We start from the raw sequence: 20158 nt of genomic DNA on the forward strand, positions 1-20158 counted from the left end.
CACATACCAGGATGGAGACCATATACCAATATAAATGCTCGCCACCCGGGCGTAGAACGGGTTCAATAGCTAGTAGTAATATGTCCTCCCTCGCTCTAATTCCAAGCGCACTCCCGGCGTTTGAAATCTGTGTGCTGTATCTTCCTGGTATGACGCTGCAGTGCGTCATTTCCAGACCTGTGCAGTGTGGGGGTGTATTGGGTGTACTGGTTGGCTCCGGAGCATGCGCACTGCACATTCTGATGCTGGCGAGTACACGCAATACTCCCCCACAGTGCACATGCTGGGCTCTGCCCACAGCCGTGTACAGCCTGTACACACGCGGCGGCTCTGCTCCCTACACCTTGTACACACGCGGCGGCTCTGCTCCCTACACCTTGTACACACGCGGCGGCTCTGCTCCCTACACCTTGTACACACGCGGCGGCTCTGCTCCTTACACCTTGTACACACGCGGCGGCGGCTCTGCTCCTTACACCTTGCACACACGCGGCGGCTCTGCTCCTTACACCTTGCACACACGCGGCGGCTCTGCGCCTTACACCTTGTACACATGCGGCTCCGCTCCGTACACCTCACACACACAGCTTCGCTTCGTACACTCCATACACACGCTTCTCCGCTCCGTCCACGCCGTACACACGCGGTTCCGCTCCATACACCTCTTAAACACGCAGCACCACTCCATACATACACGAATCCGCTCACCTCTTTCACCCTCGGCTCAGCTTTGTAGACCTCGTACACACCTGACTCCGCTCCGTACACCTCGTACACATTGCTCCACTACACACATACATGGCTCCGCTCTGTACACCTTGTACACACACGGCTCTGTTACATAAACATCCCCTCATTCAGCACCATGACAATCAAGCACAGCAGAGTCTTGCATAGTGCATACACTGAGGCCACTGATCATGTGACCCCTGACTCCTCCTCTCCTGTGACCTCATCACAGGTCCTGTGCGCACAGAACAGGTAGGTAGGTGTGTGTGTGTGTGTGTGTGTGTCAGGTGTAAGCAGCACATCAGCACTTTACAGCCGCGACTGCACTTCACTCACCAGCTGCTGCCTTCCATCTCTCAAGCTTCAGTCAGTGACACGCCCAGCCCTTCTGCTAAGTCACATGTCCTTCACGGACACGCCCACTCGCCACACACTGCTGAAAGTCTGGGGAAGCTGTGGGCGTGGCCAGCAGGATGCGTGCCTGACTTGTCTCCTTTGTTTCCCCTGCTACTTGTTTGCTGGACTGGGCGGGCCCTGAAAACACTGCGGGCCCCGTCGCAGTCGCGACCCCTGCGACCGCAGTTGTTACGCCCCTGGGTAGAGCTCAGTACTGGAAATGGCTTATCTTCGATCTTATTTGCACCGATACCATGAGGAACCTGCGATCCCATTCGCAGATAGGGACGTGGTAGTATGAGTTTTTGAGGATGAGGACCGCCATGTAACACTGTGGGAAGAGGAGTTTCACCGCCAATCTTACGGTTTCCATTTTGAATGAAGGAACTATTAGATAGCTGTTCAGACCTTTCAGACTTATAATGGTTCTCCAAGAGCCATCTGTTTTTTTTTTTTAAATCAGAAATAAGGGGGAATAAAATCCCCTTTTTTCTTTCCTCCTCAGAAACCTCCTCCAGTATGTGTTTGTCTAATAGTGATATTACTTCTTCTTCCAGGCCCCGCTGTTTCTCTTGAGAAGGCTGTACCGGTGTCTGTATGTATCTATGAGGCGGGAAACTGTGGAATTTTGATTTTAGGCCTGACCTCACAATTTGCCCAAGCCAAGTACTGGATGAAATTCCCTCCCAGGCCAGGAGGAAGTGAGAGCCTCCATCCTATCCGGGAGAAGAAGTAATTGGGCGGGCTTCTTGGTGTCTCTAGATGGTCTGACAAAATCATAACCTTTTCCTCCCCTGGACTGCTTACAAGTCTGCCCCCTGGATCTGTGACCCCTCTGCAAGGAGCGCCGAAAGGATGGAAATGGCTGATTCGGAAAATCTTTCTTCTTATCTCCTGCTTCTCCAGCACTTCATCTAGTGCTGGTCCAAATAAGAATTTTCCTTCACAAGGCAGGGAGCAGAGTTTAACTTTTGCTTGTATATCTCCCGGCCAGCATTTAAGTCACACTGCGCGATGCCCCGTATTGGTAAGAGCCGCTGACTTGGTCGCCAATCTTGCCGAATCTGTTAAGGCGTCCGATAAAAACACTACTACTGCTTTAACGGTAGGAACTGCCTCTAAGGTAGCTTCTCTTGTGACTTGCTGTTCTAGCTGATCTTCTAGATTGTCCAGCCAAACCTTTAAAGATCTAGCTACACAAGTGGCTGCAATAGCCAGCCTTAATGCCCCCTCTGAGGACTGAGGACAGGAAGCTGTCCATCTTTGTATCCAATGGTTCCATCAGGAATCCCAAGTCCTTGAACGGGAGAGAAGACCTTCTTGAGACCTTCGAGATTGCTCCATCCAGTCTCGGTGCCTTATTCCAGGAATAAGACGCATCCTTATCAAATGGATATTTCCTCTTTAAAGAACTAAGCGTTTGCATCTTTTTGTCTGGCTTCTCCCATTCTTTTTTAATGAATGTAACTGCTCATTAATAGGGAAGGCTCTACGCTTTTTCCTCTGCAAGCCGCCAAACATGAGATCCTGGGCTGATCTTTTAGCCTTCTCCTCCACTAATCCCATAATGGATTAGACAGCCTTTATTAGTTTTGTCCATAGCCTCCACTGGGAAACTACCATCCTCCTCTGAACTTCTGTCAGAGTACTGTGATTGATCATAGACCTCTGGCTCTGAACATGTCAGGTCCTCGTGTGATGTCAAAGAGGGGCTGGATCTGTCTCTCCCCTTACTGTCAGACTCCGTTGGGATCTGCAATGCACTAACGGACGTGCAGACTTCCGATTGTATTAGAGACCTTAAATTTGCAGAAAATGTGGGAGTTTATTCTGCAGTGGTATTGTCAATACAATCCTGTCATAGCTTTTTCTCCCAAGAAGCCGCTAGATGCTGTCTACATAGGGGACACTCCATGTTCTTCGGTTTGGCCTTACTCTTCCTAGGGACCCCTTATACTCCACCCCCACCAACACATGAAAAAATGGAGAGGGTAGGAGATATGAGAGAAAGTAAGAAAAACAGACAGTGTACTGTACTTTCTCGGAGATCACTCACCACTCGGACGGCTCAAAACAGGTACCGGATCCGGAGGTTGAGCCGCAATGTCTCCTCCAGAGACTATGGACCCCTCCTTAGAGCCACAGAGATCTGCCCGTGCACTGCCCAAGTGGTACCCACTGCTGCTACGGCGTGGTTGCTTTTTCTCCTGCGAAGGCAACCACTGCATTTCTGGCTCCTGATCCTGCTGCACATGCAGGTGTTCTGGTGAAAAAACGGTTTTTACTTACTGGTAATAGGATTTTACAGAGTCCACGACAGCACCCCATGAGAGAGGGGATCCGCCCACCATCCGCACAGGAACCTACAGGTTAAAAAGGGGCGGTCCCCCTCACCCTCCAGTTTGTGTTCCAGAGTATCAGGGGATACCGACAATGAATCAGTACATGATAATAATATCTTAAACAATACTAAGTACTATCACCTCTATAGAGTGATCTCTAAAGGCACACCTTCCACAGAGTGCTAGAATAAGTAATTATATACAGGGGGGGAATGTACGGATGCTGTCGTGGACTCTGTAAAATCCTATTACCGGTAAGTAAAAAAAGGTTTTCCTATCGCCACGACAGCACCTCACGAGAGACTTTCAAAGACTATTTAACTGGGAGGGATCACAGCACTAAGTACTGAACGGCCAAAGTGTAAGCTGGAATTAGCAGATAGATCATGGTGATAGTGCTTATAAAAGGTGAAAGGTGATGACCAAGTTGTCGCCTTACATATATCAATGGGGACATCTGCCTTCTCCAGCCAGGATGATGCCATAGCCCGAGTGGACTGCGCTTTGATGCCCTCTGGCGGTGTCTCCCCTTTGGCGGAATAAGCAAGACATATCGCATCCCTAATCCATCTAGCGATAGAACTCTTCGTGACATTCAAACCTTTCCTTCGATCCTGGAAAGACACAAACAAAGCCCTACTCTGTCTCCAGCTTTGTGTCCTACTTAAATACTCTAATACTGCTCTTTCAACATCTAGAGTATGATATTTTTTCTCCTGTTCCGAAGCTCGATTTTCATAAAAGGATGGTAGGTATATCTCCTGGCTTTTATGAAACCTAGATGCTACTTTTGGCAGGTATGTAGGATCTGGTTATAAGACAATTTTATCCTGGAGAATTATTAGATAGGGAGGATCAACTGATAACGCTTGGATATCACTAACCCTCCTAGCAGATGTTAATGCTAAAAGTAGAGCTGTCTTTAAGGTCAAAATTTTAATTGGAATAGAATCCAATGGTTCGAAAGGAGGTTCAGTTAACGCCTCGAGCACTAAATTTAGATCCCAAGGGGGCAATCTTGCAATATGGACCGGGTTACTACGCTGACATGCTTTGATAAACCAAGCAACCCATCTATTCCCTGCTACATCACTGTTATATAAGGCCCCTAAGGCTGAAACGTGGACTCTCAGCGTGCTAACTGCCAAACCCAATTCCCAGCCCTTCTGAAGGAATTCCAGAATGGCCAGAATTGGATGTTTACACTGTTCACCTCCTGGGGTGGGGGTTGGGGGTTTAGTTCAGGGTTTAACAGGAGACAGGGACAGGTCGGTGACTTGGGCCTCCCTACCTTCAAGGGTACCCCCAAGTTAAGGAAAGACAGGGCTTCCCCTAGCCTGAGGGGCAGTTCAGGGGCCCAGATTCCTCATCTCCTGTTTTCCTATTTCTGCCTCGTGACATTATAACCAACCGTTCCTTTTTTTCTGGTGAGCCATGGCCCAAATGCAGGCCTTTGCCCAATTGCTACAGACTTTCACCGAGGAGTGTAAGGTGCTGCGTGGTGAGGTGGTGCAGCAGCTGCAGCAATTGTTGGGATTTTGGGACTCGGCTCAGGTACAAGCTCAACCAGAACCCAATATATCTCTCCAAGACAGGTTCTCTGGAAGGAGATACATTTTTGGTTTATAAGGAGGCCTGCAAGTTGTACTTCATGCTCCGCCCTTGTTCATCAGGGAGTGAGGAACAACGGGTGAGTATCATCGTTTCCCTTCTTAAGGGTGATCCCCAATCTTGGGCCTTCTCCCTGCCGACCGGTTCACCATCCCTACGGTCGGTGGACGAGTTTTTTACGGCTATGGTGTATGGTGATCCAGATGGCATCTCCCTGGCGGAATCCCAACTCCGTAAGATCAAGCAGGGGGGTCGGCCGGCTGAGGAGTACTGTTCAGAGTTCAGGAGGTGGGCCACAGACGCACAGTGGAATGACCCTGCCCTTAGGAGCCATTTTGTGCAGGGTCTGTCCCCTAGGTTGCAAGATACTCTGGTGCAGTACGCAGCCCCCAGGTCGTTAGAGACAGCCATGTCCCTTGCCATCCGAGTGGATAGACGCTTGAGGGAGAGGCATACACCAAATGTTCCCCCTATAGTCCTTGCTAGGGAGGACACACCTGAGCAGGCGGACGAACCCATGCTGGTGGGAGGAGTTAGTTCTCAAACTGGGTTGCCTGTGGTTCGCCGTGGAGTGAGGGCATGTTTCTACTGTGGGCAGACCGGTCATTTTATCAATGTCTGCCCAGCGCGTGCCAAAGTACCTGCACCATCTAAAGAGCCGCGTCCTCCTGATCGTGTGGAGGAAGGCGACCAGGGTGTGTATATTTCCTACATTTTTTCGTCTCAGTGTACCTTACCTGCTGAGGTGGTTATTGGTGGGGTAACTGAGAATATTAAGGTGCTTGTGGACAGTGGAGCAGGAGTCAATTTGGTGGATGCTCATTTTGTCCAGACCCATGGCCTGATGAGTAGGATGCTAGCGAAACCCTTAAGCGTCCAGGTCATTGACTCTGCTCCGCTCAGCCAGGGGAGCATTACACAAGTCGTAGACAATATACATCTGCGTATAGGGGCTTGTCATGAAGAGTATTTATCATGCCAAGTCTTGGAGGGCATACCAACTCCCATGGTTTTAGGACTCCCTTGGTTGAAAAGACATAACCCGGTCATAGACTGGCGGTCCAGGGAAGTAGTCAGCTGGGGTCAGTCGTGTAAGGACTGCTGCCCGGGAGCTACGATCTCTGCCGTTCTTCTAAAACCTACCCCTTCCCCTTCAGTGGGGGCAGCAGAGGTGCTGCCAGGGACTAGGGGCAAGACTTTACCCTCACTACAGGTTAACCCGGTGGGTCAGAGACCTCTTAGGAGGAAGGGTCAGATGATGGTGGTGGTTCCCTCGGAGCACTGTGGGGGTGTGAGTGTAGTGTCACAGGGTGACGCCTCTGTTGTCAATTCCTCAAAGAATTCTCCGTCCTGTGGCAAACGTTTGCATGGAAATAAATGTTCAGGTCCGGACCTGTGTGTGAATGAGTACGTATGGGTGTCCACCAAAAAAATCAGGTGGAAGTGTGCAACTGGGACCTGGAGTTCCAGGGTGATTGGGCCATATCGGGTGTCGGCCATTCTCAGCCCGGGGACTTCTCAGTTGGAGTTACCCCCAGTTATGCATGTACACAACTCATTCCCCAGGTCGGCCCTCTGGAGGTTTGTGGCGCCTTCGTTGGTGGCATTTTCATCAGGTCGCGTTTGCCATAAACCTGAGAGTCAGGTGCCTGACGAGGTGAACTTTGGTGGATCGAGGCGTCCTCACCGTAGGTAGGTCTGGTGAGGTCTGATGTTGAGTGTCCAGAGGACACTCATTGAAAGGGGGGTACTGTCACGATCCATGTTTGGATCTGTGGCAGATCTGGTTTCCCTCAGATTTAAACCTTTTTTTCCTTTTCTGGTCATTGGGGGTTAATGCAGTTTTCCCCCCCTGGGGCCGCTTGTGTTATTGCATTGCTGCTGGGTCAGCTGATGTTTGTGACCACTCCCACCATCCTTTATAAGGTCACCTGGTGCTTCAGTTGACTGTTGGTTATACAGTTCCTTTCAGGAGACCAACCTCGCAGTAGCAGCTCCTGGTGTCAGCCAAGTCTGGTGTTTGGAGCTCAGTTGCTGTACTATCTTTGTTGTGGAGTCTGCAGCGGCGTGCACAAGCTAAGATCTGAGTTTTGTTACTTTGTAGTTTGTGCATTCACCTTTTGGTATCGTTTTCCCCTCACTCTCATATTGTTTATTTGCTTTGTGTTGCTGTTTACACTGTTCACCTCCTGGGGTGGGGGTTGGGGGTTTAGTTCAGGGTTTAACAGGAGACAGGGAGAGGTTGGTGACTTGGGCCTCCCTACCTTCAAGGGTACCCCCAAGTTAAGGAAAGACAGGGCTTCCCCTAGCCTGAAGGGCAGTTCAGGGGCCCAGATTCCTCATCTCCTGTTTTCCTATTTCTGCCTCGTGACACTCCCTCAAGTTCCACGCTGTCAAATGAAGCGTCTCCAAATTGGGATGATGAAATGGATCAGGAGAAAGGAGCTCCGGAACCACTGGCAACACCCAAGGATCGGTCACTTTCATTGCCCTTAGGAGAGAGAACCAAGGCCTCCTGGGCCAGAAGGGGGCAATTAGAATTACTCTTGTTCTCTCTTCCCTGATCTTCCTGAGAACTAGAGGAATCAAGCACATTGGGGGAAACATATGCTAGTGGAAAGTTCCAACGGACCCAAAGGGAATCTACTATGCACGGTTGGTCTATTATCTGGAGAGATGCAAACTCCCTGACCTTTCTGTTTTCTTTCGTAGCAAACAGATCTATGACTGGTAACACCCAGAGCCTGACTATCTGTTTGAATATCTGTTTGTCTAAAGACCATTCCCCCTGCCGAAGGGAATGGCGACTGAGATAGTCTGCCTCCATATTGAGCTCTCCTTTTATGTGAATTGCCGATATGGAACGAATGTGACTCTCGGCCAAGGACAGTATCTGTGCTGTTGTGGACATCAAAGATTGCGATCTTGTCCCTCCCTGATGGTTGAGGTAGGCTACTACAGTCATATTGTCGGTCTGTACCCGTACATGCGAACTCTTCAGGTATGGTAGCAAGTTAAGGAGAGCATGTTTGACTGCCGAGAGTTCTTTTAAATTTGACGAGCTTTGGGACTCTAGACCCGACCACCGCCCTTGGGTCAGAACCTCCCCCATGTGGGCTCCCCAACCAAATGGACTGGCATTGGTCGTAACTATCCTGTCTGGTGTAATGCTCCACTGAACTCCTCTTGACAAATGAAGCAGACTGAGCCACCATTTTAGATCGTGAAGAGTGGCTGGTGATAGCCATTTAGAAAACCCTGAAGTTCTTTTTCTGCCTGGAGGATTTCGAACTGTAGCATACGAGTATGAGCTTGAGCCCATCTCACGGCTGGTATACACGATGTCAGTGACCCTAGCAGGGACATTGCGTCTCTCAATTTTGAATTTGGATCCTTTCTTACAGCCGTAACTTTGCAAATAATCTTCTGCTTATTTTCCTCTGGTAGAAAAGATGATTGATCTTCTGAATTTAGAAGAATCCCTAGAAAAATCTGACACCTGGCAGGTTCTAGTCTTGATTTTTCTATAATTAAAACACACTAGTTTATATTAGGGTATAATACAGGTCCTTCTCAAAAAATTTGCATATAGTGTTAAATTTCATTATTTACCATAATGTAATGATTACAATTAAACTTTCATATATTATAGATTCATTATCCACCAACTGAAATTTGTCAGGTCTTTTATTGTTTTAATACTGATGATTTTGGCATACAACTCCTGATAACCCAAAAAACCTGTCTCAAAATTAAATTAGCATATTTCACCCATCCAATCAAATAAAAGTGTTTAATAACAAACAAAAAAACCATCAAATAATAATGTTCAGTTATGAACTCAATACTTGGTCGGGAATCCTTTGGCAGAAATGACTGCTTCAATGCGGCGTGGCATGGAGGCAATCAGCCTGTGACACTGCTGAGATGTTATGGAGGCCCAGGATGCTTCAATAGCGGCCTTAAGCTCATCCAGAGTGTTGGGTCTTGCGTCTCTCAACTTTCTCTTCACAATATCCCACAGATTCTCTATGGGGTTCAGGTCAGGAGAGTTGGCAGGCCAATTGAGCACAGTAATACCATGGTCAGTAAACCATTTACCAGTGGTTTTGGCACTGTGAGCAGGTGCCAGGTCGTGCTGAAAAATGAAATCTTCATCTCCATAAAGCATTTCAGCCGATGGAAGCATGAAGTGCTCCAAAATCTCCTGATAGCTAGCTGCATTGACCCTGCCCTTGATGAAACACAGTGGACCAACACCAGCAGCTAACATGGCACCCCACACCATCACTGACTGTGGGTACTTAACACTGGACTTCAGGCATTTTGGCATTTCCTTCTCCCCAGTCTTCCTCCAGACTCTGGCACCTTGATTTCCGAATGACATGCAAAATTTGCTTTCATCAGAAAAAAGTACTTGGGACCACTTAGCAACAGTCCAGTGCTGCTTCTCTGTAGCCCATTTCGGCACCTGTAGCCCATTTCCTGCACACGCCTGTGCACGGTGGCTCTGGATGTTTCCACACCAGACTCAGTCCACTGCTTCCTCAGGTTCCCCAAGGTCTGGAATCGGTCCTTCTCCACAATCTTCCTCAGGGTCCGGTCTCCTCTTCTCGTTGTACAGCGTTTTCTGCCACATTGTTTCCTTCCAACAGACTTACCATTGAGGTGCCTTGATACAGCACTCTGGGAACAGCCTATTTGTTGAGAAATTTCTTTCTGGGTCTTACCCTCTTGCTTGAGGGTGTCAATGATGGCCTTCTTGACATCTGTCAGGTCGCTAGTCTTACCCATGATGGGGGTTTTGAGTAATGAACCAGGCAGGGAGTTTATAAAAGCCTCAGGTATCTTTTGCATGTGTTTAGAGTTAATTAGTTGATTCAGAAGATTAGGGTAATAGGTCGTTTAGAGAACCTTTTCTTGATATGCTAATTTATTGAGACAGGTTTTTTGGGTTATCAGGAGTTGTATGCCAAAATCATCAGTATTAAAACAATAAAAGACGTGACAAATTTCAGTTGGTGGATAATGAATCTATAATATATGAAAGTTTAATTGTAATCATTACATTATGGTAAATAATGAAATTTAACACTATATGCTAATTTTTTGAGAAGGACCTGTATATATAAAATCTAAGAAATATAAAAAATAAAATCATATGATATAAAATCAAGATACCCCAACACACCAATGTGTCAAAGGCGTAGTATAACACTACTAGACACTAAAAAGAAGATCGTGCTCATAGCATGATAGAAGGTCAGAAACACCAATCACAACAGAGATATAAATAGATTAATTTTTATTATTTATTGCATGGTATCAATATATATATATATATATATATATATATATATATATATATATATATATATATATAAAAAATAATAATTAGATATTAAAAACTAAATTTCATTGTATATACATGTATGTAATATTTAGTGCCCATACCTATTTGGCTACCCTTATATGTGTTATATATATATATATATTTATACCTGTAAGGACTGACTATATGGAAAAATAGCAATAAAAAACAAGGGGGGGGGGGGGTATATATAGCAAAATGTGCAAGAAAACTCTTATGTGTATAATAATATATAGCAATGTGCTTATAAAAAGAGCGCCAACTAAAGTGCTATAGTGGAAAAAAGTGCTAATGCATTAAGTGCAAAAAAGCTTAATGTAAATAAAGTGCTACTAGTTTAGGCCAATATACACAGTCACTTACTTTGGTATATATAAGGTAATAGGTGGATAGCCAGTGCGGTATGATGCACCCCGACGCGCGTTTCGGACGCTTAGCTCCTTCGTCAGGGGGTGTAGTATACAATGAAATTTATATACCAAAGTAAGTGACTGTATATATTGGCCTAAACTAGTAGCACTTTATTTACATTAAGCTTTTTTGCACTTAATGCATTAGCACTTTTTTCCACTATAGCACTTTAGTTGGCGCTCTTTTTATAAGCACATTGCTATATATTATTATACACAAGAGTTTTCTTGCACATTTTGCTATATATACCCCCCCTTGTTTTTTATTGCTATTTTTCCATATAGTCAGTCCTTACAGGTATAAATATATATATAACACATATAATGGTAGCCAAATAGGTATGGGCACTAAATATTACATACATGTATATACAATAAAATTTAGTTTTTAATATCTAATTATTATTATTTTTTTTTATATATTGATACCATGCAATAAATAATAAAAATTAATCTATTTATATCTCTGTTGTGATTGGTGTTTCTGACCTTCTATCATGCTATGAGCACGATCTTCTTTTTTGATTTTTCTATGTTGATCATCCAACCGAGCTCCTGTAAGGACGATATTATGGCGTTTACTCGGGTCTTACATTGGCAAATCGAATTTCCGATTATCAAAAAATCATCTAAATAGGGTATCACAAGGGTATCCTTCTCCCTTACATGGGCCATTACTTCTGCAATAATTTTAGTAAATATCCTAGGTGCCATGGATAGGCCGAAGGGCATTGCCAGAAATTGAAAATGCCTAACCTGATGGTTTATCTGCACTGCCATCCTGAGGAACTGTTGGTGATCTTTGAAAACTGGCAGATGGTAGTATGCATCTTTTAGATCTGGTACCGACATGTAGCACCTGGGAAACAAAAGTTTAGTTGTTGATTTAATGGATTCCACCTTAAAAGCGCGATATTGAAGACATTTATTTAATTTACGCAAATTTATGATAGTCCTAAAGGACCCATCGAGTTTGGAAATCAAAAATAGCGAAGAATAAAATCCTGTCCTCTCCTGGTGTTTTGGAACCTCTTCAATAACCCGCTTCATAAGTAACTGTCTACTTCTAGGGCCTGTTGTTCGGCTGGAGAATCAAGCGAAGTTAATACAAAATGATCCGGAGGAATCTTCAGAAATTCCAATCTCAACCATGACGCAACTACACCCAATATCCAGTTACTAGAAGTTATTTTAATCCATTTATTGAGAAAAAATTTCAATCTACCCCCCACTGGTAGATCTCGATCTATAGTTGCGTCTGCGTCTTGAAGAAGATGAGGGGTTTCCATCTTTCTTGTTTTGCTCCGAAGGTTCCCAATCGCGACTATATCCTTGCTGGTCCGATTGAAATCTTCTGAAAGGCATGCATCTTCTGAAGGCGTTCCTAAAAGTGGGATTAAACACTTTAGGAAATCCCTTCTTCCCATCCTCTGCCTTTGCAAGGATATCATCCAGCACCGGGCCAAATAGGTACACACCCCTACATGGAATGGTGCATAACTTGGCTCTAGCCTGAGCATCTCCCTTCCAGGTCTTAAGCCAAAGTGCCCGCCGGGCCGCATTTGAAAGACCAGCTGATCTTGCCGCTAATTTCAAAGAGTCTATTGAAGCATCCGCCAAATAGGCTACTCTCTCTCGGATCTGGGACAAGGAATCCAACAACTTTTCTCTAGGAACTTTCACTTTAAGTTGCTCCTCTAGCGGAGTTACCCAGACCATAACGGATCTTGCAGTACAGGTACCAGCGATCGCGGTTTTGAAGGCTCCCGAAGACGATTCCCACACTTTTTTCAGGAACGTGTCCGCCTTTCTATCTGACAGATCTTTAAGGAGACCCACATCTTCCAGTGGTAACGAGGCTAATTTTGAGGTGGAAGCCACTGTTGCATCTACCATAGGAATCTTTATCCATTGAGATAAGAGGTCATCATCAAAGGGGTATCTTCTCTTTGCAGTGGATGGTAAGAACCCTTTATCCTGCTTATCCCACTCCCATCTGACCATATCTTTGATTGTGTGTCCACCACCGGGAACGTTTTACGATTTCTTTGGCACAGTCCGGCAAACAATGTCCTGGGTAGATCTTGCTTCCTTATTTTCTGTGACACCCATAGTTGCCCGAACTGCTTTGACTAGGGTTTCCATATTTTCCATAGAAAAACAAGGCCTTCTTTCTTTCCAGGAGGAGGATGGCGAGGAACTCTCTGAACATTCGCCTTCATGTAGGGAAGGACTTGAATCAGACATCACATCCATCCTGATTATTTTATGCCGTTTTGATTTATTTCTTCTCTAATGACCTCCCTCAAATTCGATGTACGGAGAGGGGCTTCTTCTTTCAGAGTACGGCAGATACAAGCCTGACACAGTTTCTTTATATAACTGTCTGGCAATGGTTCCGTGCACAAAGCACACTGTTTATGCTTTGACTTTGTAACCTTTCAACCCTATAACAAAGCATAGCACAAAACAACATAATCAACTACTGGGCTGGAATTAAACACTCACCCACTGCTGATGAAGGAGTACAGGTCTCTGAGGAGGTGAGGTGCCACCTGACTCCTGCCGCCTGCGTACCATGTCACTGCTTCGTGACCAACTGCTGCTTTTCCTTTGCTGCTCTGTCAGCTGCAAGTGCTCGGCATCCCCAATCGAGGACATGTTGCCACGCACACTCACCTTCCGCGGCTCTGCATTTTGTATTTGCCGCTCTCCTCCTCCCGGCCTCCCCCGGAAGTAGAATAACTACTTCCGGGACACAAGCGCCGACATCTGCTCAGAAGCGTCGCGTGTCTGCGACCCAGGGCGGCATTCCCCGGCCCCTGGAAACGCATTCACTCCGGTCAGACGAGTGGGGGTCTGCAAGCAGTACACCCCCGACGCTGCCGTTCTCTCCGGAACCGCGCAGAGGCTTGGTGAACTCAGGTGTTAGGAGTCGAGTTTCCTCTGCTGCACAGGGGGAATCTCGATCCGTCTCCGCTGCGGTCTCCCATTCTTCTCCAGCCGCAGTGGAGTCTGCTCAGCAGGGACGTCGATCCCAGCGTCTCGCTCAGTCTGACTCTGTGCGAAGAGTTACTGCTGCTTTTCCTGCTTCTGCCATTGAAGCCAGTGCTGGGCAGCGGCGAGTGGACGTTTCTGGATCTAAGTCCTGCTTTTCTCTGTCTGAGCATGCCCAGGGCAGGATCTCCCATTGGAGATCGAGGGTCACATGCTCAGGTACTGCAGCACATCCCATTGGTCCTTTTGGCAGGTCCTGAAAGGGCAAAACTTCTGTAGCTGTTTCCTGTGCTGCAGCTATATAAACTGCGCATGACCGCACGGCCATGCGCTAGTATTGTCTTGTAAATATGTGTGTGTGTTGTGAGTGAAAGTCGCTCTTTAAATAACCCTCCCTATTGAATGTATGTTCGCGGAAGGTGTATGTTTGCTATCTAGCGACCGACTTATCCAACAGCACGAAACACACGTTACAGCTACCAGTTGCTGTGTCCGCCAGTACGGCGCTGTGCACTTGCTCTGCACTTTCCTGACCCAAGCCTGGGTGGTTAGTGGCGTCCGTCAGTGCGGCACCGCCCGCACTCTTGTGCCTTAATATTATTATTTATGTTCCTCTGACACACCCAGTTGCGGTGTTGTGCCAGCAAGTGTCTAATCGGACTTCAATCCTGTGTAGGGGTTGAGTCCGCTGACTTCTTGCTCACGCTTTATGTGCGGTACTGCGGTCCTGTGACGCAACAGGATCGCTTCCTTCACGCAGGGTGAAGTTAACCCATGTGTGTATACTTAGTACCGCCATATAGTCCGTCTTACTAGCAGCAGGGTCTTTTACCTGCACGGTGGACCTCGGACTGCGAACGCACCTAATACCATAACATCTGCTTCTTGGTGCGTTCCGCCAGTCCCTAACACCAGGTGAGTTGACCTGCAGGCTCCCGCCGTCCGGACAGGAACCCAAACTGGAGAGCAAAGGGGACTGCTTCTTTTTAACCTGTAGGTTCCTGTCCGGATGGTGGGCGGATCCCCTCTCTCGTGGGGTGCTGTCGTGGCGATAGGAAAAGTGTCAGTGGCTGCAGCCTCTGTAAATATCCTAGGCATCACTGAATCAGGAAGGGTGCCACCCCTTGATTAGACCCCATGCGCACCCGGCCTATTACTCCAGGTGTGCGCTAGATACCTTTCCGCTTTCCGGTGCACCTGACTGTACACAGCCTGCTCTTTCCTAGGGGCACATGCGCACACCCTCAGACCCTGCACGCATCTGGCATTCTACTTCCGGTGGGCGCTGGGCTCACTTCCGGAGCGCGCTCCCCTTCACAGACCCTGGACGTATTCGGGCACCTGCGGTCACCGACATCTTCTCCACCGCCAAGCACCGGAGTCCACGCTGCTGATGTCAGCATACTCTATGCCATTTTATATATGCAATAACAAGCCCGAGGTTCAGTAATGAACAGGTGTCATCCAGGACTTAGAACTATTGTTTGAAACGCTTCTGCTCATACTACTATTCACACATGGGGGTTGTGACTTTTTTTTATAATGCGTGAAGATTTCTAATGGAAAATTTTTCCTTCAATAAAAATTTCAATGAAATAATAAAAAAAAAAACGGACCTATTTAAACTGGATTTCTACTTGGATGATATAGAAAAAAATTATAAACCAACATATAAATCACCTTTTCGCCGTAGTCCATTTAAATACCGAGTGTCCACGGCGATATCACCTCTAGAACAGTCACATCGGGAGATGTGACCGCTATACCCGGCCGCCGGCGATACAATGACAGGAGGTAATCGCCGTGAGAGTTCACCAGAGTTCATCAGCTCTGGCGCTCTCACCTAAGGCACTACTGCTGCATGGGAAAGTTCTCACGCAGTGGTGCCGTGACGCGGGCATCGGGAATTAGGCGTTCGGTGAGTATGTATTTTGTATGTGCATATGTACGGTATGTAACTATGTAAATGTTTTTTTTTTTTTTTTTTTTTACAATGGAACACAGGTACCGGATGATGAGACTATTCTCCCATCATCGGCTCATGCTCTTTCTGTTATATGTGACAGCAGACTTAGCCGGATGGGAGTAGTAGTCCCATCAGACGACGCCTAAGTACAATCACTATGGGCTGTACGTCGCATGGGCAGACACCCGCAAACAGACGCAGACAGATGCAGACACCCGCAGACAGACACAGACAGACATAGAAACACATTCTCCACCCACACACACATTCTCCGCCCACACACACTGTTCCTCCTCCTGACATTATTTCCATTTGACAATTTGCAGCGTTTTTGGCAGCAAATCTGCAGCAAATTCATAAACCTTTTTACACGTGCATTTTTGCTGCAGATTTGACTGACTAAATTGAAGTCAATGAGTCAAAAACACTGCAGAAACACAAAAAGAATTGACATGCTGCAGAAAATATAATGCTGCAAATACGGACGGATATTTAGTGATCATGTGCACAACACTTCAGGATTGTCATTGCATTACCTTGCATAAGTATGCCATTGGGTTTTTGGACCATTTACGCGCGTATAAAAATTCTGCGAAAACACATCGTGTGCACATAGCCTAATGTGGTCGATCATAAAAGCAAAGTTTTGCCAGAAAGACAGGACCTGGTCTTGTATGGACCATATGACCACATTCAGCAGCACAGAAGGGAAAGAAGGTAGAGTCATCCAATAGGATAGCAGAGATCTAGGAAGGCAACAGCATCATTAACCCCCCCCCCCCCCCCCTTTCTCTTACAGGCCCATCATAATAGTTTTCTTCAAGTGATTTTCTAACTTGTCAGCACATTTTACATATGATGTTATTTACCTTTGTAGTTTACAGATCTGGGCAGGTTACCGTCAGCGTCCCCTAATTTCAGGGGGTAGGTGGATTCTCCAGGCTATACGTTCTACAGAAAAGAGCTTTTAATGTCCAAAGTCATTTGAACAGTTTTGGGTGGAGGAGAATGTTGTGGTCTAGAGGCAAAATGGTAATCACACGATTGTGATACGGCCGGACTACACCACCGATAAAGCAGCCACAGCCGGTGACTGAGAAGAATCTGTGACTTCTCTGCATTTAGTGGTTACTACTCACCTGGGTAGTCATATGTAAGAATCTCCTCTTTACCCCGCTCATCCCCCCTCACATATGTCTCTGTAGTATTAATATGGGTCACATCTTCACCCTGAAACAAATATTGTAAAAGTCACAGACAGATGGAGAAGTCACATCTATGATCAGCTCTAATCCTGCCATCTCCACCGATCTCATAACACAAGTATAATACATATAATACTGGTGGATAAAACAAGACTGAGCAAAGACCTTCACAGCCATCTACACATAGGGGAGAGCTCATGACACCTTCTCTCCATCTACCTGATGATCCTGAGGAACATTGGGATCTTCTGGTTTACAGTCCTGTGGAAGAAGAGGATGGGGACATCTCTCTGGTGTGGTCCTCTTACTGGATAGATCTGGAAGAAACACATATTGGGATTGAATTCATTCTTTACACACATAATTATAGGCCGTATGTTTAGTCCTGTCTATTACCTGGTGATGTGAGGGGCTGGAAAACCTCCATTATGACATCCTGGTACAGTTCTTTGTGTCCTTCTAAATACTCCCACTCCTCCATGGAGAAATAAATGGCGACATCCTGACATCTTAAAGGAACCTGAAACATACAATGATACCGTCATCCCCCCGATCCCTTCATAGTGTTACTGTATAATTTCCCAGGAAAGAAATATATCTTGGGACCGTGTTAGCCAGTAGATAGAAAAATATTTAGAATTGAGAGTCCTCAGTGGTTGATACCTTTTAATGGCTAACTGAAAAGATGGTAACAAACTGCAAGCTTTCGAGACTACACAGGTCTCTTCATCTGGTCTGAAGAGACCTGTGTAGTCTCGAAAGCTTGCAATTTGTTACCATCTTTTCAGTTAGCCATTAAAAGGTATCAACCACTGAGGACTCTCAATTCTAAATATTTTTGTATAATGTCCCAGCATTCTCACCTCTCCAGTCAGTAGCTCAATCATCTTGTAGGTGAGTTCTAGGATCTTCTGGTCATTGATGTCCTCATTCATCAGGGGGTGAGGTTGAGGCCCCGTGATTGAGCTCAAGGATCTTCCCCATCCCTCAGACACAGGGTTCTGACAGCGCTCACTAGAGGTCTTCTTCACTACTGTGTAATCCTGGTTATGGAGAGACACATTAATAAATCTCACTACAGACATTTCCAGAGTCCTCACCTCTCCAGTTCTGTCCATATGTTATTCCCATAGATAAGAATGATGTAATGTGACGTCATCAGGATCTCTCACCTTTCCAGTAAGCCGGAAGAGGATCTCTAGGGTGAGGTGTAATATCCTCTCCACCATCTTGCCTCTGTCCATATCCATCTTTGATGGGTAAATCAGGAAAATTCTCTTATACAGAAGATCTACACTGAGAGGATCTGATATTGTAGGGATCTGAATAGGAAGAAGATGAGCCCATGTAACATCATAGAAAATTCTGTGTAATAATACAATTGCTGGAGACAATAAGGCTATATTCACACTTAGCGGTTTTTACCGCGGAACCGCCGCGATTTTGATGCTGCGGGTCCGCAGCAGTTTCCATAGCGTTTACAGTAACATGTAAACCCTATGGAAACCGCAAACCGCTGTGCACATGCTGCGGGAAAAACCGCGCGGGAACGCAGCGGTTTACAACCCGCAGCATGTCACTTCTTTGTGCAGAATCGCTGCGATTCTGCACCCATAGGAATACATTGAACCGCTTACTTCCCGCATGGGGCTGTGCCCACGTTGCGGGAAGTAAGCGGATAATGTGCGGGTGGTACCCGGGGTGGAGGAGAGGAGACTCTCCTCCAGGCCCTGGGAACCATATTTGGGGTTAAAAAATAAAAAATCTGGTTATACTCACCCTCTGATGTCCGGAGCTCCTGGGCGCTGCACGCGGCCGTCCGGTCAGAGTTGCTGTGCGACCAGGACCTGCGGTGACGTCGCGGTCACATGACCGTGACGTCACGAAGGGTCCTTCTCCCACAGCATCTTAGGAACCGGACCGCCGGGTGCAGCGCCCAGGAGATCCAGACATCAGAGGGTGAGTATAACCAATTTTTATTATTTTTAACATTACTATTGATGCTGCATATTGCTGCATATGCAGCATCAATAGTATAGGCGGAAACCCGCAGCGGAAAACGCGGAACAAACCGCGATAAATCTGCAGGGAGAACCGCAGTTGTTTTGCCCTGCAGATTTATCAAATCCGCTGCGGGAGAACCCGCAGGGACCCGACGCAAGGTGTGAACATAGCCTAAGGGGAAACAAATCAGGAGATAGAACGTGTAGATGTTGTATTCTCTAGTCTTGTATGGACTCGAACATAAGTTGAATTGCTGACTAAGACATCTCCTCTATGCTCCCATTTACTAGCTATGTTACTCATTGCTTCAGCAAGTGTTTGGCTGTAAGAATCACAAGATCGTTGGGACTGAGCAAGAAATACAGATACTGGTTAGGACCCAAACAGCAGTCATATTTTTACTATTTTACAGCAGGGGTCCCCAACTCCAGTCCCCAAGACCCACCAACATGTCATGTTTTCAGGATTTCCTTAGTCTTGCCCAGGTAATAATTGCATCACTTGTGCAATGCAAAGGAAATCCTGAAAACATGACCTATTGGTGGGCCTTGAGGACTGGAGTTGGGGACCCGTTTTACAGTATAAAGTTTTCTTCTTTACATCCACTAGTAAAACCTATGTTTTAGGCCACAGACAGCAAGCAGTTTCTTCCCCGGAGTCGGCAGCTGAATACGTTTCTCAGACTCATCTTCCAGAACGCTAATTCTCCTCTCATTTACCGACACTGGAATCAGCATTAGCAATTGGAGCGCCCCGTAAGGGCAAGGGGGTACTCGGTACCAGGTCCGGTTTTCACAGGGGGATGTCACGGTGGCTGACCCGGTCCGTGGCTCTGAAATGTCCGTGTAAAAGGGGAAGGTCTTTAAAAAGGATAGTTTATGTTCGTGACGCCACCTGTGGTATTCGGTTAGGGTGACCGACGCTGCTTTAAGGGGTCCGCTGGGGTGATGTTATGGCAGCTAGATGGTATACCTTCCCACAGGTGAAGTATATCCCCAGGGCTTCCCAGTGTGTAGATGGTGAATGGTGAGTGGCGCAGAGAACGAGGACACAAGGTTGCAGTCTCTTTACCTTTACTGAAGACTTCAGCATCCACAGTCCAGAGCACCAGACCACAGGGCAGGCAG

General features: G+C 46.6%; 1 protein-coding gene across 1 annotated transcript in view; it reads right to left on the minus strand.

Moving 5' to 3' along the window:
- Window positions 1-18277, minus strand: part of LOC138666495 (oocyte zinc finger protein XlCOF22-like) — a 31530-nt gene extending 13253 nt beyond the window's left edge. The window contains exons 1-5 of the mRNA XM_069754712.1: window positions 18200-18277; window positions 17891-18070; window positions 17424-17547; window positions 17247-17344; window positions 16962-17052 (exon numbers count right to left, since the gene is read on the minus strand). Of these exons, the coding sequence (XP_069610813.1) occupies window positions 16962-17052; window positions 17247-17344; window positions 17424-17547; window positions 17891-18070; window positions 18200-18277 (571 nt within the window). The remainder of the gene's footprint in view (window positions 1-16961; window positions 17053-17246; window positions 17345-17423; window positions 17548-17890; window positions 18071-18199) is intronic.
- Between the last annotated feature and the right edge of the window lie 1881 nt (window positions 18278-20158).

Source organism: Ranitomeya imitator, chromosome 2 (assembly GCF_032444005.1).
Source record: "Ranitomeya imitator isolate aRanImi1 chromosome 2, aRanImi1.pri, whole genome shotgun sequence".
NCBI classification, from domain to species: Eukaryota; Metazoa; Chordata; class Amphibia; order Anura; family Dendrobatidae; genus Ranitomeya; species Ranitomeya imitator.